The sequence below is a fragment of the Pagrus pagrus genome, assembly GCF_965226575.1.
Source record: "Pagrus pagrus genome assembly, chromosome: 18".
NCBI classification, from domain to species: Eukaryota; Metazoa; Chordata; class Actinopteri; order Spariformes; family Sparidae; genus Pagrus; species Pagrus pagrus.
The window spans coordinates 9,441,258-9,466,008 of record NC_140202.1 but is presented as its reverse complement, the minus strand read 5'-3'; the positions used below and the strand labels follow the sequence as shown (position 1 = coordinate 9,466,008).

The 24,751-nt window shown below is 39.5% G+C and overlaps 2 protein-coding genes across 3 annotated transcripts in view; both read left to right on the top strand.

Annotated features, from left to right (window-relative positions):
* The first annotated feature begins 713 nt into the window (after positions 1-713).
* On the top strand, positions 714-5,839 carry sdsl (serine dehydratase-like). Its single transcript, XM_084380867.1, has 9 exons — positions 714-838; positions 2,216-2,378; positions 2,696-2,732; positions 2,814-2,953; positions 3,031-3,119; positions 3,251-3,487; positions 3,570-3,700; positions 5,159-5,245; positions 5,590-5,839. The coding sequence occupies exons 2-9, from the start codon at positions 2,232-2,234 to the stop codon at positions 5,691-5,693; spliced, it is 972 nt and encodes a 323-aa protein (XP_084236993.1). The 5' UTR covers positions 714-838; positions 2,216-2,231; the 3' UTR covers positions 5,694-5,839.
* A 7,293-nt stretch (positions 5,840-13,132) lies between these two features.
* The window catches only part of syt14a (synaptotagmin XIVa), a 48,479-nt gene continuing 36,860 nt past the window's right edge, over positions 13,133-24,751 (top strand). For both annotated transcript variants that reach the window (XM_084380865.1, XM_084380864.1), the window contains exon 1: positions 13,133-13,149. In XM_084380865.1, coding sequence (XP_084236991.1) covers positions 13,137-13,149 — 13 coding nt within the window. In that variant the 5' untranslated portion in view covers positions 13,133-13,136. The remainder of the gene's footprint in view (positions 13,150-24,751) is intronic.

Here is a 24,751-nt window from a genome sequence, read left to right as displayed (position 1 = left end):
TCTGAAGTGTAAAATGCAGAAGATAAGGAGTGCATGAGATGGAAGTTGGATGTAGTTATTGTCGAATGAATGGACCAGATGTGTGCACTGACATCAGTCATCAACCACACACTGTGATATAACTGTAGCCACCCCACCCGGCACACGCTTGATAATAAACCGTGGACTTTAGAGGGGATTTCACAGGTCATTCAAGTCTGCTGCACCGACAGAAGGCTCTTAACAGGTGAGTTCATTTCCATGAAATTCACACTATAGTCATACTGTGCAAATGAGTGTTTTTGACTGAGTTTGTTAAGCAAGATGTGCTGGTACAACTTAGAATGCAAACAAAGCCATCACACATGAGAGATGGAAAAAAAAAGATTTGTCTTTCCAAATGAAAGCACAGAACAGACAGCCAAGTTTTTACATTCTCAAACATGTTATATAGGCTACTATCACTATTCTTTACTATACTGCATACTTTTTGTAAAGTATTGCCTACAGTATGACAAGAAAAAATTGTAGTATTTGATGACCACGAGACAAAACAAAAACAGGAAAAAGTGCGGGTCTAGCCATTACAGAAACATATTCATAATAATTAATTATTAATTATTATTGTTGTTGTTGTTGTTACTGTTGTTCCTGAAAAAGTGAATCATGGTCTACCTTTATTTTGAAATACCAACCGGAAGTGATGGTGTTTTGTTGTTCCTACGTCACAGTAGGCTGTTGTGCTACATGATACATCGCTTAACACAATGTAGCGACCACTGATAATATCAAACACTTTGCACAATATAAAGCGCTTTTTATTGAACGGTCAGAGGCTCGTTCAACAAGACCGTTGAAGGTAAGTAAGTCATAAGTCAACATTTATGACCTTACAATACGCTGTTATCCACATGCAGTAAAAGTTAACAATGTACGCAATACAGTGGTTTACTATAAGCGAAGTACGTCACATGACGTTTTGTGTTTTGGGATTTGCACAGAGAAAGGTTCAACTGCATGGAGGAAAATCGCTAAAAGACTGAGAAACAGCACCAAGTGACCTAATACATCGTGAACTTAATAAATAAATAGGTCTAGCTTAATGATTAGCGTATATGAAACTAAAATGACCACTGGTAGTATCAAGCGATGTAGAGGTGTTTGACTGCTAACGATGTGTCTGCTGCCAGTCCAGGGGGGTATTCCAGAGAGGAGGTTCAACAAACTCTGAGCCTAACCCTGAACTCTGAGTTGACTTACCCTGTGAAGTGAAACTCAGAGTTTTCACAAAACCCGCTTTCTGGAATACCCCCCAGTACTGCTGGGAAGTGAACTGGACTTTGTTTGTTGTGTTCATAAGACTGGGAAACAATGCCCCAGTTATTTTCCAGTGTAATTCGCAGATGTCATTGTGAATGATCTTCAGTTGGGCTTTTTTAACCTGAAATTGTCAAACTGGATGTAATGCTTTCCACTTAATGATTTTCACTTCATTCTGTGATGGATTTTTATTCTTTTTAGATATTTCATTCAGGAAGCATTATTCTAGTGATTTACAACAACTACTGATCAAATAATAATGAACTATTAGCCAGCTTTACTTCAGCTTACTTTGTGTGCTACTACTGATGTGAACATGACAACTACCAGGCTTGGGGTGTAACAGAATATATACTGACATGAATGCAACAGGATTACACAATCAGGATACAAATAAAAGGTCACTGTATTTGGTATAGTTATAGACAAAAAGATGTAATTAGATTACAGATACGTTCAGTAAAAAAGAGGATTACCAACAGGATTGCAATTTTGAAATAAAGACTAACCCTACACTTGACAACACTTCACGAGAACAAATGAAAGTCATCTTATTAAGATATTTATTTCTTCTCCTCTTAATTTGCATATGTTTGTTATTAATGGGGCACTATGTAGTTTTGGAGAAGAAATTCAGAATCACAATTTTAACATTTACAATGTTAATGAGGTAATAATGCAAACTCAGAAATACTTATTTTTTTTGCATGTCACACAGTAGGGCAGGAAGCACGCGTGTGAACATTGACACCTATTAATATAAAACTCTATAATAAAAATAAAGTATGTAAAGTAAACCAACCTGCTGAAAACATACTTCTCTTAAAGGACAGATTGTGTCTGTCCTCATTAGTGGATAGTGTTTTCTCAGCTGTCCGGCTCAACTTTCTACTCGTCTAACATGCTGTCATTTAAGTGAAATCGGGTGCACCATGGCAAAGCATTTCCACGTCAACACACCGCTGCTGGAGAGCGTCAGCATGTCCAAACGCGTGGGAACGACCGTCTACCTGAAGATGGAGAATTCACAGCCCTCTGGCTCCTTCAAGATCCGCGGCATTGGACACCTCTGCCAGCAGGTAGGAACCCTCAGCCTCAAGCTTTTTCTTCACGGCCATCATATCAGACACTGAATGTGATCTGTCATTTGGATTAAAGTTGCACTATGTAGTTATGGGGAAGAAATCCTCCTTTAAAGTACAACACAACTTCATAGTGTTTTACTTTGTTTATATTTGGCAGACCCTGCCACCTTTCTGGGGACCTTATTGTCCTCCTCATTTATATTGTAAATATCAAAATTCTGACTTTGCATTTCTTCTCCAAAACTCCACAGTGCACCTTTAAAAGTAGATTTTGGAAAAAGGACACTAACATTCATTGCTCTCTTTTGCAGCTCGCCACACAATCTAAAGGAGTTGTCTGCTCTTCAGGTGAAATTTCTACTGTGACATGTCAATATGCACAGTATTATTGATGGCTGTCATAAAACGTAATAGCCTGGCCTTTTCTAGGGGGTAATGCAGGTATGGCTGCTGCTTACGTAGCCAGGAAAATGGGTCTACCGGCCACCATCATAGTCCCCTCCTCCACACCTCAGATGGTCCATCAGAGACTTAAGGATCAGGGTGCTACAGTCAAGTCTGTAGGCAAGGTACAGTTTTTTTTCTTCTTCTTCTTCTTCTTCTTTATAGGTTTAGCAGAGAAAATGAAGTAAAATCTTCTTCTTAGGTTTGGGATGATGCCAATGCAGAGGCTCTCAGACTGGCAGAAACTGAAGGACTCACCTATGTTCCTCCATTCGATAACCCCCTGCTCTGGTAGAAACATTCATCACAGTTAAAGTTTCCAGTTTTTACAATGCAATTTTGATGAACAACAAAATTGGCATTGTGCAATATTAAAATACTTCCATCCAAACCCTTCCTGTATCTCCCTCCTCACTTCCCAGGCAGGGCCACGCCACTATGATCACAGAGGTTGGAGCCTCTCTGGGTCCCTCTGGTGTTAAGCCTGGAGCTGTGCTGGTGTCTGTAGGCGGTGGGGGGCTCCTCTGTGGGGTCGTCCAGGGCCTAAAGGATGTCGGCTGGACAGATGTACCCATCATCGCCATGGAGACAGTGGGGGCCGACTGTTTAAATGCTGCGGTAAAAGCTGGTAGGGTGGTCACCCTGGATGACATCACCAGGTGAGAGGGTAAAGTGGCTCAAATGCCTTCTGCAGTTCTGAATGCAACCACGCTGACATCATCCTCATCTGTCCGTCCACAGTGAGGCGAAATGTCTCGGAGCAAAGACAGTGTGCAAGAAAGCTTTTGAATGCAGCCAATGCAGCGAGCTCACGATCATCTCCGAGCTTGTGACTGACCAGCAGGCTCTGCAGGCTGTGGAAACATTCCTGGGTGAGTGTGTGTCTCCCCGAATGTATGTACTGTAGGGCTGCATGATATGGTTTAAAAAAGAAAATCATATTGTAGTTATTATGACAGATATTACGATTTTGATATGATTCACAATTGTTAGTAATAGTGATTTTTGCATCTCAGTTTCATTTTCACCGAAAAAACTAATAAAACCACAATAGTGTGACATCTGGAGGACAAGATATGTATGGCTTATCATATCTATATCTATATATCATAATATGCAAAGATCTTATCAATATATACTATAAAGTAAGCTGTTGTAATGATGAGTATTAATAATAGCAATAAAATAGCAAAAACATTATTCATTATTGCCATTATCACCAGCATCACTACTGATAATAACCACACTAATAATACTAATACTACTAATACCATGAGCAATAATAACAACAATAATAATGGTAAATAAAGCAGCTGGTCTCGTTTGTTACTGCTGACAGCTGCGCCACTCTATTAGCATTACATCATAACGTCTCATGATGGCTTCAAAAGTCATCACAAATATATGTTGTGATCGCTGCCTTGTCTGAAGATGAACTTCAACCTAACTCTACTGTTTGCTCGCTGTTAACTGTCCGGGTGCTACTCTACCCTCGGTGTTTAGTTCTGCCTTTCTCGTTCCATCAACATCACGCTACCAAATAACATTTAGAAAATCGATGTCATATGTGAATAGATTCTGAATTGTGGGAAACATGAATCGCGATTCTTAAGTGAAACGATTTTTTAACCCCTAGACCAAACACTATAACTCTAGATCAGTGATTACTGTTGGAATGTAGAGCTAATCAACACTTATTCTGATAAAAGCATACAGCAGCTTTAATTGTGATATTATTTTGGGATGCTAATTGAGGTTAGTGAAAAACTGTACTTGCCGGACAAAATGAACAGCCGACTCCTTACAGTGTGTTTTAGAACAACTGAATGCTGAACAAGACATTTTTATGCGAACAAAAATGTAAGTAATGACTTTCATGACCTGAAAACAAACTGGTCAAAGATCCAACGTGAAAACACGAACAACACCCAAAAACAAGTTCAAGGTAGCTATGGCCTAAAGCATACCCTGCTTTATCGTCTATTTTACTCTAAATGGGACTGTAATTTACAAAATGAACATCATGCTATGTTGAAGAAGACTTGGGACTCGCAATTGAGGCCATACACTCATTAGAAGACTTCACTAAGGTAGTAAATCAAGTTAAAAGTACGGTCATTTTCTCATAAGCTTACATCAAACTCCTTTTTGCAACCAGCTGATGCACTTTGTTTTGGCTTCACTTTTCAGACCTGGAAGCTACGTCCACTTCTGTTATACAGTCTATGATTATAATGTTCTTGAACTTGGCTTCATTTTGTTTTATTCAAACGTGTGTGTCTGTGTGTGTGCGTGCGTGCATGCGTGCCTGTGTGTGCTCCATCTTATAGATGAGGAGCGAGTGTTGGTGGAGCTGGCATGTGGAGCTTCACTTGCAGCTGTCTACAGTGGACTCATACGCAGACTACAGGATGAAGGTAACTACTCTGTCAGCTTGAAAGATATTTACCACCATGCTAGTAAACGTAAACGTGGAAAAATCAATTTCATGACTACTTCTGTATCAGCTCCTCTTCATTTACAATTCCTCTGTTTGTTGATACAGCAGTGACACCCAAGCAGACATTTACTTTAGCAGCTCTTTGTTCTTTGTTTTGTCGGTGGTTCTTATTCGTATGCATGTATACATTGTAAGACCTTTTCAGACGACAGCTATGTCTGTAGAAAATGTAAAAGCAATAATTGTCATTTAACCTCCAATAAGTGGGAATGTGTGGAGATTACAGAAGTTGATCAGTTTTGTTGTACCACCTTTTATTAGGTCGGCTGCCGACCGTCTTGGGCCCCCTGCTGGTGATCGTGTGCGGTGGCAGCAGCATCGACATGAAGCAACTTGCCAACCTAAAACACAAACTGAAGACATAAACTAAAATACTGCATTAGTTAATTGAATGAACTGTGAATGGTTCATCGAATACAGATGAATTCCTACAAGATCTACAGACATGTATCATCTGATTTAGAAACAAATGTGTTTAGGTTGCTGGTAATAAATCAATCAATGCTTCTGATATTGCAGTTTAATTTTTTTGTCACATAAAATATAAAGAAAATGCATTGAAGTTGATGTCCTCCGTTTTAAATAATTAAGTAACTCATTACACTTGAATATGTTGTAACCATGCTCAGTTCATTTAACTGTCAGAATTTAGTTACCAGCGTTGGCCACATGGTGGTGTCACAGATCACCATTCAAAAATACACCGTCCATCCACACAGAGTCAGACACAGAAAACTAAAAATGTAGAGCTTCATTTTTCATTTGTTGATGAAATTTAAGCATAAATGAACTGATGGCATTACAAAATATTCTTTAAATACTAAAAGCAGCATTGGATTGTTTTTCTAGTGCACTCATATATTTAAAATCAAAACAATTCAGAACAATTCGATTGTTTCATGTAATTTTAAATTTAGTCGTCCAGTCAATTTGTGTTTGGTGTATCAAGTTATTACTATGGAAACAGCTCCTCACTATTCTGCCTGCAACAGAGAAGTCAGTGGAAAGTGTTGCATTTAACTACCTGTTGATAATCTGCCATCTTAACTCTCAGATGGTCACATAAGATATAAGGAGAAATGGACTGAATGCTACAGTACCTATAAAAAGTATTCAGCCCCTTGGGTGTTTTCGTCTTTTTTTGCTTTCATAAATGGAATTACTGTCAATATTATTTGGCTTTTTTGACAAAAAGATTACAAAAAAATGTTTTAAAGTCAAAGTGAAACAGATTTCTACAAAGTAATGTCAATAAATTAAAAATACTTAATGTCAAATGATTTCATAAGTATTCAGCTTCAAGTCAGTATTTAGTAGATGCACCTTTGGCTGCAATCACAGCTCTGAGCAGTTCTTTGCAAAACTGCTCAAGCTCTATGAGTTTGCACAGGGAACTCTGAGTTTTTCAAGTCCAGCCACAAATTCTCCATTGGATTGAGGTCTGGGCTTTGACTCGGCTGCTCCAGAACCTTCACCTTGAGACTCTGCATACAACGACTGTTCTTCACTAGTCAAAGCTTTATGGGAGAGTGGCAAAGAGAAAGCCACTGTTGAAGAAAGCTCATTAATTCTCGACGAGTTCACCCAAACGCACGTGGAGACTCCAAGGTCAACTGGAAGAAGAAACTGGATAATGTTTTTTCCTTTACTACTGAGATTTTTACAAGACAAACATCTTATATAAGATTGTGCAGGATACACCAGCACCTTGCTGCTTTTTTATCGACTTAAAACACACTTTTGGACCTCAGTGTTTCTGTTGCTTCGCTCATTCTGCATTGATATGTTTGACTTGAGGAAATAGGCGGTATTCCTCAAGCCTCCAGGCGTCTATACACTGGATAATTAGAAATATTAATGAGCTAATTCAATTCAAAAAACAAAGAGGAGCTATTGAAACAGACAGGTTAAGGATTTGCATACATTCCTGGTTGTTTGGAGTGAAAAATTAATGTAAACAAGGTGATATAAGTCAGCATGTTGCATGTTATGAAGTACCTCTCATTCAGCCACAAGGTTTGGTTGATGACACACTGTATACTTGCTCCTTTTTCCCCAGCAGTGCTGTAGCAGCAGTTGTCTGATTGAACTGGATTATTCCCAGGAGCACTGTTGGTGCTCACAGCACAAGGTCATACACGGAGTGAACATGACTGTATCATGTAATATCATCATATCAAGACTGTCATACAACGCTGATATTAAAGGACTGAAGGGTATATAGCAGGTGTTGTTACGCATGGGTAGTCATGAGATTACCTGTATTAATTGGAAATATTTACAGGATTAAAGATGTTCAGATTCAGAATCTCCCTGACCCACAGCTGTGCTCCCGGTGTGTGATTCCGGACGGAGAAGCTAATGGACATGCCGGTCTAATTTCTATGACAACTTGGAGGAGCTGCTTTGATGAGCCCAGCAGAGGGCACGTGAGCAGAGCTACAGCTAAAAATAGGACAAAGCAAACAAGAATGAATGAGGAGAGATGAACAGAGAAACAGCGCATGTCTGAGTTTATGTGTTTGTGGATGCATGTTTGTGAACTCTTGTTCTTTAGCCAGTATGACTGCATTACTAATGATGCGCAAGTCACACATATTTAATTGATTTTCAGAAACTGTTTCCAATTGATAATTTATGTGTTAATAAAGTTTGTTTTCAATTAGTTTGTCACATATAGCATCCATAACTGATTTTAAAAGTAATGGACAAGACTGCTGGGCTGAGCTTGCGACAAATAGCATTGATCTAACATGTGTTGGTGTTTCTTCATTTGTGAAATTACTTCACTTTAAGGGGGCACTATGTAGTTTTGGAATGGAAATTTAAATTCAGATAATATTAATGAGGTAATAATACAAACTCAAGAATATTTATCTTTTCCACAGCTGAATAAACAAGCTTTTCTCAGAAGAAAATAAGGTCTCCAGAACAGACATTGTGTTTGTGTACTTTAAGGTCAGTTTGTTCATTCAGTTTATTCAGTCATGAAAACGTAGAGTTTGTTCATTTAGTTTGTTTAGGCTGATTAAAATGTCTTCCCTGAAACTACATAGTGCATCTTTAATTCAAAATACTTTATTTGTATCTAAGGAAGCAAATCGAGGCAAGAGAGGCTGCAAACAAATGCACACACAGAAAATTCATTAACACACATGAAAAATAATCTAGAAATAAAAGTATAATAAAGTTGAAAACCACGAGGTTTTATTGTAGCGACCTGTCCATGGCTGGCCAACAATACTCAACACTACAAGGGCACATATTATGTCCAAATAATGTAAAGAAGTTAAAAAAAGAATAAATTGGACACACATAACATGCACAAGTTGAAATGATTTTATTTCCACAAGCGGATGCAGATGTTAGCTAACATGCTAAATACACAGATGCCCATAGCATTGGTCCGACTTCAGCCAACTGTACAACTAGCTGACCCCATTCTGGCCCAGAACCAAGGCCTATATCATGGGCACCGTGTTCTGGCAACCAGATAAGGACCATCTGGGCTGAGTGTATGTGACTGTATCGCTCGTCACTGGGCCACACCAACTTTGCTATGAAGGGGTTGTGAGCTGAGATTTGGCTCAAGGTGTAAAATGAAACACAGGCATGTGTATTTGCATTTGTAACATGCCCAATTAATTTCTACTGTGATTTATGGCACAGATCCTCAGTTTGCCACTCAGGATGCTTTAGAGCGCTGGCTCCAGGTGAGATTGGAAGTGAGATTTTTCTTCTCTGATCTGTACTTCTTTCTGGTAATATGATGTTTTATATGGTGGCCCTGAGAAGTTAACACACTGCAACTTAAGAAAACAGATGCAAAGAGTCACATCACAAGCCAATTAGGAAAACATCCAAACCATCAGTTTGATATGTGCAGCGTTTAGAAAAAATAGAAAATACACAATACAGGTAAGCACTGCAAACACCACACACACTGGCTCTGCTGTATTGATTTTGGTCATTTGTTTGGTCAACTGTCTATAATTGATTCCAACAGTTATAGGACTGCAATGCTAGACCAGTGGACAGCTTTTCAAAACCTGGCACCTACATTACCTACAATGCAACTTAGCCACTGAGAGACATCACTGGAGGCAGTTTATCACATTACATGCAGCTTCCTCTGGAGCCACAAAAGGCTTTATACTACTTTTTCCACGTATGCAGTACCCCCCAAGAGCTGTAAACACACTTTAATGTGCAAAATTGATGGAGTTACCCTTTAATGGGTTATAAACAAAACTGCTGAGAATGAGACAAAGAGATGTAGAACAGCTAAACTCTTAATCTCGTAATAGATGTATTTATCCAGTATATTGTGTTATAAGTGAAATAGCATTCTTGGTGTTGAATGATGCATATGAGAAGTTAAAGACCCCTCAGATTGTTGGCATGATGGATAAGGTGGATGTCAATTAATAACAGAGATGTTTACAGTTAGTTTTAGAAATGTTAACTTCATGATTAATCAGTAAGTACACAAATATCAGATGATGAAACTGTGGAGGATTCTGGATTCTATTATTTAAACTGCATGTTGGATGATATTACAAAGCCTTTTTCAGATATGTGACTGATGTTTGTCAGTGTTAGTATACCATCTCCTCAGAGCACAGCACACACTGTCATACACAGCTCTGTTTGACTTGAGGATTCTAAATTTAGAGGCACAACAGAGTGAGGAGGGTACAGAGATGTGTTACACATGCTTTGATTGGTTAACATTTGGCCATGTGTTTGACAGGGAATCACAAGCTCTCAGCAGCTGCTGTATGTATCCATGGCAACTTGATGACGGCATGGCAGCGTGAAGTGAATGGCAAAATGAAAGTCAACAGGTTTTACAATTGTATTGTAACAACAGGTTCCTATTAGCATTAATACTACAGCTGCATGTTTTCAGAGGGCTGAAAGAAGCTAGTGAAATACTCCACACAATGGACTATATTTAGATTTTTGTAATTCAGTAGAGAGATGAACACAAGCAGGCAGTAGTATTTGTCTAATTTAAAAAGATAGCAGTAGCAGGATAATTACAGTTTGATGAGATAGAAATGATTGAAGGTTGAATGAACAGGAAATGGAGCGACTGCAGCAGCACAGAGAGCGATTTAGATCAGACTAGAATAAATACAGTGCACTGAGGCAATAAGGGAATGACAAGATAACATGTGCTGGTTTTAAAGGTGCGATATGAACGGCAAGTATTTTAATTCAAAACTATTAAAAATATTGATTTGTTTTAAGATTTATAATACATTTATCAGCAGAATGTGAAAAATGATGCTTTTGATGTTATAAAGTCTATGTATTACATTATGTGATAGCTACAGAAATTAGCATGCTAATCCACTTGTCACGGCCCATCCCAGGCCAAAGCCCCTGTGCTAGTAATGTAAATGGCATCACTCGGCAAACGGCAGCTACAGTTAGCAACAATTAGCGGTATACTGCCCCCTATTTGTTTTGAGTATGAATTCAACAGGCGGCCGATTCTTACAAATTGCACCTTTAAGTTGTGTTTGTGTTGTGTTGCAGTTTCAGGCAGGGCACAGTAAAACCATTACACATATCAGGGTGTGCAGCTTGGATTCAGAGGTATAGTGAACAGGTCATATTTGGATATATTCTCCAATTTCTTCCTCCTATTTCACTATATCTACATCTCTGATGGAAGCACAACAGGTTTTAAAAACAAGACAGTGAAGATTGAACTGATATTCTCAACCATGCCTCCTGCCTGTTGTATGAATATTTAATTCCACTGCTGCATTTAATAGCTGACTTTTAATATTCACACTACAAGTAGACAAATCACCATCACATGAATCCCAGAATGTTTTTCAACAAGTCCCAGAAAAGGTCTGCGATGACAGGTTGCTTCTGGTATGACTGATGACTGTCAGCAAAGGCAAGTGTAGGAGGAAGCTTGTGTTCTTCGGTTCTGATACAAACATTTACTTGTTACGGCCCCAGAGGTCGTTTGAACATTTTCATGTATGTTCTTGTTACCTGTGTGAATGTGTGATTGGCTGCAGGTGTGTTTGGCTGAATGAGTGATGGAGTGTGAGTGTAGGTTGTTTTAGGGAGCTGATTGGTTCCAGCCTCCAAGCCAGAAATGTAAAGGTCAGCTCCTCCCAGTTTCCATGGGCTCTCCACTTCAGTGTGTGTTGGGGTCGGCTGTGGCTCAGGGGTCGCTGGTTCGATTCCCCTTGTCTGCATGTCCAAGTGTCCTTGGGAAAGATACTGAACCCCAAACTGCTCCTGATGTGCTGGTCGGCACCTTGCATGGCAGCCACTGCCATCAGTGTATGAATGTATGTCACTTTGGACAGAAGCATCTGCTAAATGCCCAAAAATATGTGTTTTTAAATAAACCCTTTAAAATACTTTGCTGCTGGTGATGCTTGGAAGAGTCCCATTAATATGTGGCACCAGGGTTTCCCCTAGGCCCTAGTCGTAACATACTGTTCATTTTCAGAACGGTGGCCTGTTCTCAGAATTCAGAGCCCTGCTGGTTTCTTTTCCAGCCATCGATAATCATGTGGTGATTAACAGCTAAGGTGGTGGGTGAACCTTCAGCACTGAGTCACAGGAAGCAGGATTGAGAACCACGGCTAATGAGAGCTGGACATTTCCCTCAAGTATATAAACATGTAGCACACATAAAATAATGGCTTCAAAAAAGCAAAGATGATCGTTGGTGTTATGAGCATTAACTTGCATAGCAAAACATTTAACTGTATTAGCATTGCTGTGATATATTATTCATCCTAAATATGTATGGGCTAGCTTAGCTGAGCCAGCTAGAACATTATTATTGTCATAACTGGATAAATAAGCCTTCCTCAGAGGAAAATAAGGTCCCCACAACACTGTTTGAAGCGAGAAAGGAGCAGGGTCGGCCAAATATGAACAAAGTAAAACTGTATGAAATTGCGTTGTCCTTTTAGGTTTGTTTATTCAGTTTTTTCAGTCTTGAAAACAAGAGAGTTTGTTTATTTTGTTTAATTAATGGTGAAAATCAATCAATGAAGATTTTTCTCTTCTAAATAAAATTTCTCTCCTAAAACTACACAGTGTACCTTGACTTAGCTTATGAACGTCATTCATTTTTGGCCTAATAGCATTTTAGCTTACATTTTTTAAAGGGACACTATGTAGTTTTTGGAGAAGAAATTCAAATTATTATTAGATATCACTATAGTATATATTTACAACATTAATCAGGTAGTAATAAAACTCAGAAACAATTATTTTTCCGTAACTGAATAAACACGCTATTCTCAGAGAAAAATAAGGTCCCCATAACAATGTTTGAAACTAGGTGAAGCTAGGTTTGAAGAAACGTGGCAGGGTCCGCCAAATATAAACAAAGTAAAGCAGTATAAAATGCTGTCCTTTAAGGTAAGTTCAAATAGTTTTTTGAAAAAAATGATATTATATTGATTATAATGTCTTCCTCAGAACTACATAGTGCACTTTTTATGTAGCTTAGCTGAACTAAATTAATTTTTGCATTGGCTCAAACTATATTATTAATCTGTAGCCTATCAGATGTTAGTCACCCAGTAATTTACAGAGCTGTGGATCTCTCTTTAGCTGTAGCACGTTTCTCTTATCTGTAAATAATGGATAGCCATTTGTAGAGCGCTGGTTTCAGACAGTCAGCTTCCTCCTCCTCTCCTCCCCGGTGTTTTCTGGACCGTACCACCACTGAGTCCCCCCCGTCCTTCAGTTACAGTGGGCCGCTCCCCCTTCTTCACCGCCCGCTTTGGTGGAAGCCAAAACAGAACATCATGGCGATTGATGGTAAGTAGGCCAATAACGGCGCTCCTTTTCCTGCTAATTAACTTCCAGTGGAAATAATACATGTCACAGCCGAAATGTTTCAAACTAGAAAAGTGAAATGCTTTTAGGGGAACGGCGCTTGCGTTGACTGGAAGCAGATAAAGTTTCTTCATATGTGTGTGAGCCGAGGGTTTTCCCCCGCCGTGTGTGAGAGTAGAGGAGGGAGAGGTGAGCGTTGGAGCGGCGGCAGCTCGGTGTGTTTCGCGGCGGTGCTGAACGGACAGCTCCGTATGAAACTAGCTAGTGTCAGTTTGAACGGAGAGTGTTTGAAGCGGTGCCATGTGTCTGCTCGCTGGTTGCTTTCCTGCTGTTATTTTACCGTAATTCTGGCTGTCAGTTGGTTTTCGTTGAAGTCTGCTGCTCAGCAGCCTCGCTTGCTCCGTGTCGGTACTTTACAACTTGGGTTAAAGGGAGCAAACCTCACACGGATGGGGTTTGAGCTTTCAGTAACCCGGACAGTGTGCTCTGGAAAGCTCTGGTCCAGCTTTAGAAAACGCAAAACACTAAGTTTGACATGTAGTTACTGTATAAAACATATTGTACACATGTATAATGTGTGTTTCTGGACTGCACAATGAACAGATATGTGCGTTTACTCTTCACCTGTCTCTGCTTATGTAACTTTGCAGCTTGTAAGCAGCTTTGGTGCTCACTTTATCTGCTTAAATATCAAAATGCCTGCAGCGGTAGAATACATACTGCACTTGTATGTAATGTAATGTAACTGGAAATAGGCCATCACTAAGCTCAATGATAAATGATGAACCTGCTGTGTAATAAAAGACAGTGGTTTATCCCTTTCAATCAAAATGAAAAATATCATCCACTTACTGTATGAGGATTATAGGCCTACTCATAATACTACATAAAATGATAAGATAATTTGAAACATGGAAATATGGCTAAAAAGTTGAATATGATTTAAGTTTATACAGATGCTATTTTTATATGCGGAGGTCTTTGGGATGTTTCCCAAAATAAATCAGCGTCAGTGCTTTGATTGGTTTGTTCCACATTAGTTTTCATTAATTCTTTCATATAGAATTATTTTATGATAGTTTCACAGTCAAACCTGTACGACTTGATTTATGCGTTTTGTGCCTTTATTTCTTCCTGTGCAGTAGAGAGGTGCCAAGAGATGAGAGGAGAGAAAGACATGGACATGGAAATTGACACAAAACAAGGTTCTCAGCTGGAAATCAAACAGGAAATGTCTTATTCACAGTCTGTGGTATGAATTCGAACCACTAGGCCAGTAGGACGCCTCGTACCTGTAAAAGTGTAAAGTCTTCGCACCAGTCTTTGGAGGAAGAGGAAAAATAATAGGCCACCAGAAATACAGGACAGCTGGGTTCACCTCTAGAAACCAGCACATTGATGTGGACTAGCCTGCTGTAAACTAGGCAAATAGACCAGCCACCAGCCCAGGGCCTCGGGGCTTTGCTAATAAGACTTGACACTATGAAAGTGAGAAACAGAATCATCAAGTGAAAAAATTGTTGAGCGGGAACAATTTCCCTACTATTTAGATAATCGATTGATCAGTTTGAGTCATTTTAACAAGAAAATGATGTGAAACTTATCTGATTCCAGCTTCTTCAGTGTTAATGTTTTTTATTTATTTATTTATTTATTTTTACCATGTGCAACTTCCTAATCCACCATCTGCTTCATTGACTGACACTGTCATCATCTGCCAGGCGTCTTGTTTTTTTCTTGTTAGATATTGCATTGTTTTGTTTGCATACTAAAATATGCATATACTTACTACAGAGCTAAATCATTTTCCTTGTTTCACTTTCTGGGTGATTCAATTTTAGTTTTCTCGCTTCAGTAATCATTTTTAATCTTAATTTATTTTTCTTAAAAAAACACAATCAAAATATGAATCAATCAGAAGTCCACAATATGACAAGAGGCAGCTCTTTACCCCTGCGTTACATAGCCTCCCTTCCATCATACAGTGCCCCCTCCAGTTTATCAGTCAGCCACACCTCGCCTGAGTTAGACACTCATTGTACCCCGCCCGCTGACCTCAACTTCCTGCCACATTAGTCAGCAAAGTGCCATTTCCTGAAAGGCCATGATTATAGCTGGCCCTGTCAGCGATATTCCACTGGAGCTAGTTGGCTCCTCTGAGATTTATGCAGCAGCTGTGGGGCTGACTGACACCTGCCGCACCCAGAAGCCGGGCCGTCATCACCGGTGGGAGGCTGTGGTTCTGTCTGTACTTGTGATGATGTTAGGTTGGTTGAACATCATGAGGTGGCACAAACAACAGGAACAAGCTGTTTCTGCCTGACATTTAAGAAGAATGGATGTAGATGTCGTGATGTTTTATTGTGGCTGCATCAGTCAGTGTTCGCAGTGTTCCTCATTATGTTGTTGAGAATGGGCTTTTATTTAGAGTGCAGCTCATCGCATCAGATGTTCACACACATGAAAGTACAACTGCAGATGTTTTCAATATTCAGTCAAAGAAAACAGCTATGATCAACATTAGTTTTAATTATGGATTAAGTTAACAGTTATTCTTTCAATAAATCAGTAAAACAATTTCTATCATTTAGATGTATTAATCACTTTTTTATTGGCCATATGTGAGAGGATTATAACGTGAGGTAAAAAAAGACCTTCATCGTGTCTCTCAGTTGCCTAGTTGACAATTTGTTCAAGTTGTTTAATGCTGCTGGACTGTGGATTTGTTTGTGAAGGACCGGGGTCAGATTTCCCATGACAGTCCAAAGGATGTGACTTTATGCACGTCCTCAAGTGCCTTGTCTCAGTACCTCTCTCCGGTCCACTCACAGAGAGCAACAGAAGCTAACGTTAATTTAAAAATGGAGGACTCTCACATAAACTGACAACCGGAGTTCCATGGAGCCCCTATAAATAATCAAGCCATTTGGTTTGTCTTCCCCAAAAACATACCTCTGCCAAAACCCAACTTTCTTTTGTACTATATTTATAGATATCAGCCACCTAAAAACACCAGATTTTTTCATCAAGGTCCATGCATTGTTCCCTGAGAAATAAACAAAAATGTCAAAAACGGCCTATCTTGCAATGTTAAAGAAACCGAGAAAAAAATCATGGATCTGTTCTTTTATATGCATCAGCACCAAAAGTAAATGGGATCTTTTCCAAGTATCCAAGTTTTGTGGAAGTAGTTCTTTTGTAATCCTGCTGAGAAACAAACAGACACTTTGCAGAGGTGATTAAATATGGCAAAAATAAGGGCATCAAATTCTCTCATTTGAGTGTTCTACTTACCTGATTGTAAGACACATGATGGATAGAACCTGAAAAAAATGCTTTGCATTGGATTCACTTCAACATTTCCTGTTAGTTTGAGTGAACAGCCTCAACTGTGTCCCACTTACTCTTCTTTCTTTATGCCTCCGGGCTCATATTTTAGTAGCTATTTAGGGACTTCATTAATGTATTCACTGACATTCAGTTGAGTAATCGAGTTTGTTTATTTTGCTAATTCAGATTGAGCTCTGAATCATCATCTTAAAACTACAGTTATCAAAAGGTGCTGTCTTAAATACCAAATATACCAGAGCTTTTTAGGCTTCTTAATTGGATCTTCACAGCAGGCTCTCTGTGAAAGGATCCCTCAGTGACTTAACTTAGCTTGTGTACATGAAAGCTCTTTGTTAATTAAGTAAATTAATCAAAATAATCCAATATGAAAAGCTGTAAAAATCTGGATTTTCGTGTGCAATTGTTATTTCAACAGGACTGGTGAATCGTGTTCTGGGACTGAGCTCCATGCATCAGCTCCTGTGACAAGCTGTAGACAGATCGACTGCAGGCCCAAATGGATTTCACATATCCTGGTTAAGCCCGGTGTTCTGTCCGGCAGATCAAAAGCAGCCCGACTCACTTCGCTTGGTATTCTCAGTGTGTGTGTGTGTGTGTGTGTGGTTTGTATGAAGCCTTGTCGAGTCCTGAGCTGGAGCCAAGTAGAGAGTAGTCAGCCCAGGAGGTGTTTACTGTAGCTGTAGAAATATGATGTGTTGGAATTGCAGCAGCAGAAATGCTCTGCTGACATTTTGACAGTATCTTTCAAATCTTACTGAAATGCCTCCCATGTCATGTGTCCTCTATAGCTTTGTCAACCAGTTGAGCTAAATCCAATAAATATATGGGTGTCTTAGCATTCGGTCACATATGTTGTTTAGGCTGATAAAACAAAACAAACACTGCATGGTTTTCTCGAAACATTAAGACCGTATCCTCCGTGAACCCTGATGCTTCCTGTCAAGGATTTTACAGCTGCTCTCCCTTCCTCCTCCTTGGTATGGCTCTGTTTGTTTTGGAGAAAGAGAAATGGCATATGAGGCGATAATAGCTAATATGTCATCTGACCATTTGTGCTAACATTTGCTATGAGACACTGTATCTGAAAAAGAGCAATACACTAGCTTTGAATCGAAACTGAGTGAACTTGCACTTGTTGTGAGACATAAATTGAACCAGGAGAAGCTAAAAGGCAGTTAAGAGGCTGCCAATCTTTACAGTGACAGTCTTGATTATTTATGATGCTTATAATTAAAGCTGCTCTAATCAATATCTTTATATTAACACTGAATGAAATGTATAATATAAAGGGGGTTGCTCGTATTGACAGACCCACAGAGAATTATCACCTGACTCTGCAGCTCCCCTCAGCTCTGTGAGGTATTTTGGCTTCTCTCAGTTCATTGTTTTGGTTCACGGGCTGGCAATTTTACTGTTTTGATTCAGTCTCTGCTCTTATCAGCACCATCTCCAGCCAAAAGCTTCTGTTTTCAAAAACAAGCTCTGGTCAATTCACAGCGCACTACTTGCTGAGCAACAAACAGAGGACAGACAAAGTTAGTGACCAGCCAGTGAATACAGTGGATTGTTTAGCAGCTTTTTTTTTATTTAAGGAGTTAGTGGAGACTGAAACAGAGTGTATTGGACTGTCAGGTGGCCCGCAACATGACTCCAAATGAATGATAATGCTGCTCCATGTTTGCTCAATGTGTTGGGACGCAATGGTTTGCTAGCATATCAGCTAGATCAACTTAATAATGCAATAATGTGCCAAAAGCAAATTATTTTTGGCTTGTAGCAGAGTCATTTGAAATGGCCGCAAAAGGAAAAAAAAAAGACTGAATGCAGCTTTCATTTCAACTATTAATGAGGTAATAATTTATTCATTTATGTACTTAAGATAGAGGGAAGGGCCACTCGCATTGAAAAGGTCAGCAGGATAAACAGTGTATGCTAACAGTTCTGAGGGCTTTAAGATGATGAGTATTGCCTCTGGAACCTAAACAGATAATCTCAGAGATATGACTTGATCTTCTTTAGCACAGTTTTAGGCTCTTATATACTTTAACTCTATGTTTGCTAATGTTTCTCTGTGGGTTCAGCACTTTTCTTCACAGGACCTCAAGGTTTGCTCTGCTGAAGCTTTGATGAGCATGTATCCACATACACAAACACTCTCACTGTGCCATTAACCCATGGGCACAACAGAGATGGACTGCACATCCACCACACTGACTCATCAGCAACAGTTTTGCTGTATATGAGATTTTTCTTTTTATTGTCATCTCAGGGCTTGTTGTCTGCACACAGCTGGGTTGCTGTTGTTACTCGTTTTTGTCTAGTTTACTTATTGATCAGCTCTCTAGCTGACACATGGCAAGGGAGGTTGGTTGAGGAGAGGTTGCTTTATCATTTCTTAGAATAAGCTATCAATTGCACTGCCTTTAAAGTGTGTTTCCATTGACCGGGACAACAGAAAATGTGCTGAAAATATACAGTATATTTAGCAGTGACTTCACACACACGCCTCAGTGTCTTCTCAAGAAAATCCCTTTCAACAGTTTATGTTGTACAGATATAGTCTGAGGAGACTGTTGCTGCTTTATGAACTGTCGGGGTAAGCTGGCTAATCTTTCACGTACTGTATCCTCCGCTTGCTAATTGGCTTAGCTGGAGCTTACCCTGAAGTGTCTCCCTTGTGCTTTTCATTATGACAACACAAACACGTTTCATGAACAACCTGATGGGGCACAAACCTTCCCTCTGCCAGTGTCAGAAAACAGATCGTCATGTAAACAGATGCTGACAAGGAAATGTTTCACAATTATTGCTGTTAATGTCGCTGTTTTATTGATGAGGATAAAGACCAATGCATGTTTAGCCAAGTCCCCAAGTTTAGTCCATTATATCACCTTTAATAGCCAGATATTTTCCACAGAAATTGGAAAGATAGTAAATATTAAACTTGCATATGTCAGGACTAGAAATACATGTCAAATGAATTTCACGAGTATGACAGAGTTTTGCATTCACAGCTTGTGCTGCTGCCCCCTCAAAATCAATTAATGCACTTTTGAATATCATTTTAAAAGCCTTGTCTCTATGCAGCTTCAGTTTGAAACTTAATGGGGGCAAACCCACAAGTTTGTCTCTCTGAGTTTCTTTCTACCACAGCATGTTCTCTCCACTGACCCCAAACAATCAAATATCTCTGTCAGGTCAATTTCTTAAGCCCAAGTTTCTGTGTCACAGCCTCGGTTCATGGTTCTCTCCTGAACCCAGACGCGTTAGCCTCGGCAGCCTGATTAGAGGGGGCAGGCAGAGGAGATTCCTTTAAGAAACTGGGACAAATCCTAAAAATGCTTCCAGCCTGGCCACAGACGTCTGCGTGAGGAAAGACTGTGAGGCCACAGACTTCACCTGGATTAAGTTTGCAGAAGGGAGTGCAGCCAAGGTTGACAAAACAAGAACTCGGAAACTGCACACATCGATCACAAATGGTGCTTCAAATTGATTTTGTTCAGGCGGAAGAGCAGGTCATGTGAAAATCTTTACGTACTGACAAGGTTTTATGAGCCAGTACTCTCTTTTTAGCGTTCTGATAGACACAAGGTGCACTCATCTCATCATCACTATGTCTCGGCCAAATGTTGAGCTTTTGTTTGAGCTTTTCCTCAAAAAAATATTCATCAATCTCAACTATCCTGCAACATAAAGTTTTTGATTTAGAAGCCTCAAAGCAGCACAGGTGACAAGTCATCTGCTTTGTTTGACAGAAAGTTGACTTCAGTAACTGTAATTATTATTTGGTCTTGACTGATCAGGCCCCATAAAGTACACACATTCATGAATGACACAGATCATTTTCATTATTAATTCATATGCTGATAATTTTCTTAATTTATAGATAGATTGTTTGGTCTTTAAAATGTATTTTAAAAAGTGAAGAATGGAAATCACAATATGTGAGCCCAAAGTCACATTTTTAAATAGTTCTTCTTACATTTGAGCTGAAGCAGCAGAATGTTTGGCCTTTTTTCCTCCTCTCTCTCACAGAAAACACTGCTCCTGAAACACCTCGTCAGCAGTCTCGCCTTTAAATCAGTGACCATGTGACGTCAAACTACGTCACCATGCCACACAGTTGCATAATTTATGCATAGCGGCTAGTTTGGCAAGTAAGAATTGATTTGGCACAGCTGTGCTGTTGTTGTTGTGGTGCTGGGTCGGCCGTGTTTGAGCTGACAAAACAGATGAGTTTTTTGAGCATTGAAGGATGTAAACCTATTTAAGTAGTAACCCAAAATAAAATGATGAACTTGAAAATTAGCATAAAATGTCTCCTTTCAGAATAGATACTGCACGTTAGTCTTGAAGGAGTTCCCAGGAGGTGCTGAGCACTTGTTGGCTGCTTTGCCTTCACTCTGCGGTTAAACTCATCCCAAACCATCTCAATTGGGTTTAGGTTGGGTGATTGTGGAGGCCAGGTCATCTGACGCAGCACTCCATCACTCTCATTCTTGGTCAGATGGCCATTACAAAGCCTGGAGGTGTGTTTGGGGTCATTGTCCTGTTGAAAAACAAATGATGGTCCCACTAAGATGCCACCAGATGGGATGGCCTGTCGCTGCAGAATGCTGTGGTAGCAATGCTGGTTCAGTGTCCCTTGAATTTTGAATAAATCACCAACAGTGTCATCAGCAAAGCACCCCCACACCATCACACCTCCTCCTCCATGCTACATGGTGCAAACCACACATGTAGAAACCATCCACTCACCTTTTGTGCATCCCACAAAGACATGGTGGGTGGAACCAAAAATCTCAAATTTGGACTCATCAGACCAAAGTACAGATTTGCACTGTTGTAATGTCCATTCCTTGTGTTTCTTGGCCCAAGCACTTCTCTTCTTGTTGTTGTTCTTCCTCAGTAGTGGCTTCTTTGCAGCAATTTGACCATGAAGGCCTGATTCACGTAGTCTCCTTTGAACAGTTGATGTTGAGATGTGTCTGCTACTTGAACTATGTGAAGAATTTACGTGGGCTCTAATCTGAGGTGCTGTTAATTTGTGGTTTCTGAGTCTGGTAACTCTAATGAATTTATCCTCTGCAGCAGAGGTGACTCTTGGTCTTCCCTTCCTGGGGTGGTCCTCATGAGAGCCAGTTTCATCATGTGTTTGATGGTTTTCGCGACTGCACTTGAGGATACATTGAAAGTTCTTGAAATTTTCCGGATTGACTGACCTTCATTTCTTAAAGTAATGATGGATTGTCCTTTCTCTTTACTTAGCTGAGTGGTTCTTGCCATAATATGGACAAGAACAGTAGTTGAATAGGGCTTTTCCCTGTATTGAACTGTGTACCAACCCTACCTCTGCACAACACAACTGATGGTGTCAAACATATTAAGAAGGCAAGAAATTACACAAATTAACTCTTGACAAGGCACACCTGTTAATTGAAAACCATTCCAGGTGACTACCTCATGAAGCTGACTGAGAGAATGCCAAGAGTGTGCACAGCTGTCATCAAAGCAAAAGGTGGCTACTTTGAAGAATCTAAAATATAAATCATATTCTGGTTTGTTTAACACTTTTATGTTTACTGCATAATTACATATGTGTTCCTTCATAGTTTGGATGTCTTCAGTATTGATCTACAATGTAGAAAATAATAAAAATAAAGAAAAACCACTGAATGAGAAGGTGTGTCCAAACTTTTGACTGGTAGTGTACATTACCTACAGTATAACTCGACCACTGACAGTTTGGTCAGAAATTCTGTTTTTTTATGCTAGTAGCGGCTTTATAAACAAATCTCAAGCAGAAATGAGGAGTGGGCTACAGAGGTTTGCTAAGCTTGCTTGTTCTTTCGCCACACCCCGAATTTGTGGAGTTCCCCCTTAATAATGACACTGCACATTAAAAACATCCACTGACTCTTAACGACTGTATTTGGAGAGAGTCCATGCAAAGACCTGATTAGTCATTGCTGCCTACATGAGTATTAATGACTATAATTTGGCTGTCTTTTTATATTTCCAGGAGTTTATATAAGAAGTTACAAGTATGTTGATGCACAAATGTTTTACTATTAACAATTGACCAACTTAATTTATTAGTGTAAGCAAGTATGTTTGATAAACATATTCAGATAATTAAGGTGAGACATTATCTGCTGCCTGTTTTGCCTTGAACAGAAATGGAAGTATGAAATGATCTGGGAGCTCCTGTGACAAAACCAGCAAGATCTACTAGGTAACTAGTGATAGGGGTGTAAATCCTTTGGAAATGATAGCTACATTGAAGGTTGGAGTGCTGGTTAGAGGAACTTCAATCCCCAGAATATTTAAAAGATGGGAGAGGGATCGCTTGTGGTGTGATATGAGCATCCAGCACTGTGTACCGTATTCAAGAACACATGCAAGAAAATGTTATTTTTGACAAGTATGTTGTGTGTTGAGTGGAAGAGGAGTGAAGGAGCTCAGGGAGTTTCCTCCCACACACAGCTGCTATATTGATCTGCTGGACAAAAATTCGGCTTTCAGCTCAGAGTTTGGCAGGGAAGACTTTCAGACAGTCTTGTCATGTAGCAGCTCAACGTCTTTTGTTGCCTGTGTTTATATGTGGTAACTACAGTGTATGGCTATCTGCCACACTGTTTTATGTCTTACTGAGGATTGTATTTACATGAACCTTTGATATCTTGGGACAATTTTCCTATGGCCATTAGGAAACAAATTGAGAATATTTTCTTTTGAGCTGCAGGTTACTTCCTTATACATGAGAAACAAAGGATGCTGTAAAATTTAGTGCAAATAGCAATAACTGCAAGTAAAGAAAGTATACGCTAACATGCCACGAAACTAAGGAACGACGAAGAAAAAGGCAGCCTGAAGTCATGTTTTAACAGTCAGTTTTATTTGAATTAGAGGATTTAAACTGTTCAATGTGCAAACACAGGCAGACATTCTAAGTGTTGTATCGAAGGCAACTGGACTTCAATTTCTTGAAGACAACAATATAAACATCTTGGCCAGAGAAGAAGGATGGTTTGAAGAAGGAGTAAAGGAATCCATTAATGTCGAACTGGAGCGGCCGTCATTGAACAGCCGAGGTGGCCTACAACATTACTTATCACCTACAATGCAGCACTTAGCCTCACCTAGCCCTAGCAACCCACATGAAGGCCGGTTCGGTCAACGACCCACAAGTGGCCCTAACGACTCTGAAACTCAGAGCTCACACGTGTCCTTAACGACTCTGTAAGGACACTCCCACACAGAGGTTAAAAGCCTGTCAACCCCTCTTCAGTTAGTTAGAACTGAAGAAGCCTCTTGGATGAGAGGTGAAACGTCTTCAAGAAACTGAAACACGTCTAGTTGCCTACGATACAGCACCCAGATTTACCATGATGGATGACTGAGAACCTTCATCGACATAGGCAGACATTGGTCTGTGTCATATCTGCAGCGTGGACAGTCCATTAGTATGTATACATTTTATGGATATAACCTATTCTCCCTCATAGCCAGATACCTAAGAGGTTTAAACTGATTTTCTGATTTCAGTAAGATGTAAAATACTGAGGAACTGAATAGAAAATAAGTAGGAAAGACAGTAAAAGCGAAAAAAAATATTTTGTCAAAGCAAAGCCGCTGGCTCTTTATTCAGAGCTTGAGGTGCTGTTCTACCCTAAAATTCAAATGATATCAAAAACTGCAAGTTCTGCATGATTAGTTCATCAATCACTGGTTGTAGATCCACCAGAGAGCACCAGTAGCATCAAGACTAACATGCATTGTTCTTTTTAGGCCTGTAACTGTTATCTGTTATTCAGCTGATTGTTTTCTTGATAATCATTACATTTTTCAGTCAGCTAGTTGTGTGTCCAAGTTTACATATCAACTTAATTTAAAAAAATCCTGTTTAGTATCACAGAAAACTTAGAAAACTCTGAAGCACTTTTGCCTAAAATATGATCTTTACAATAAATGATTAACCTTGTTCTTGAAATTCTCTTGATTCTGCCCTTTTTTGAAACAACTGCACTGGCCATAACCAACAGACCGAAAAGGCAGTGCTCTTATCAAAGATCAGTTTTAAATGGGAGCTTTATTTGTGGGTTTGACCTTTCAAAGATGGTAGGACGAATCAATCCAGGATGTCACTATCAACGAGAACTATGCAGTATACTGTTTCTGATCAGGGTCGGTTTAGGTGGAATAATTTAAATACCCATAATGTTTTAGTTTT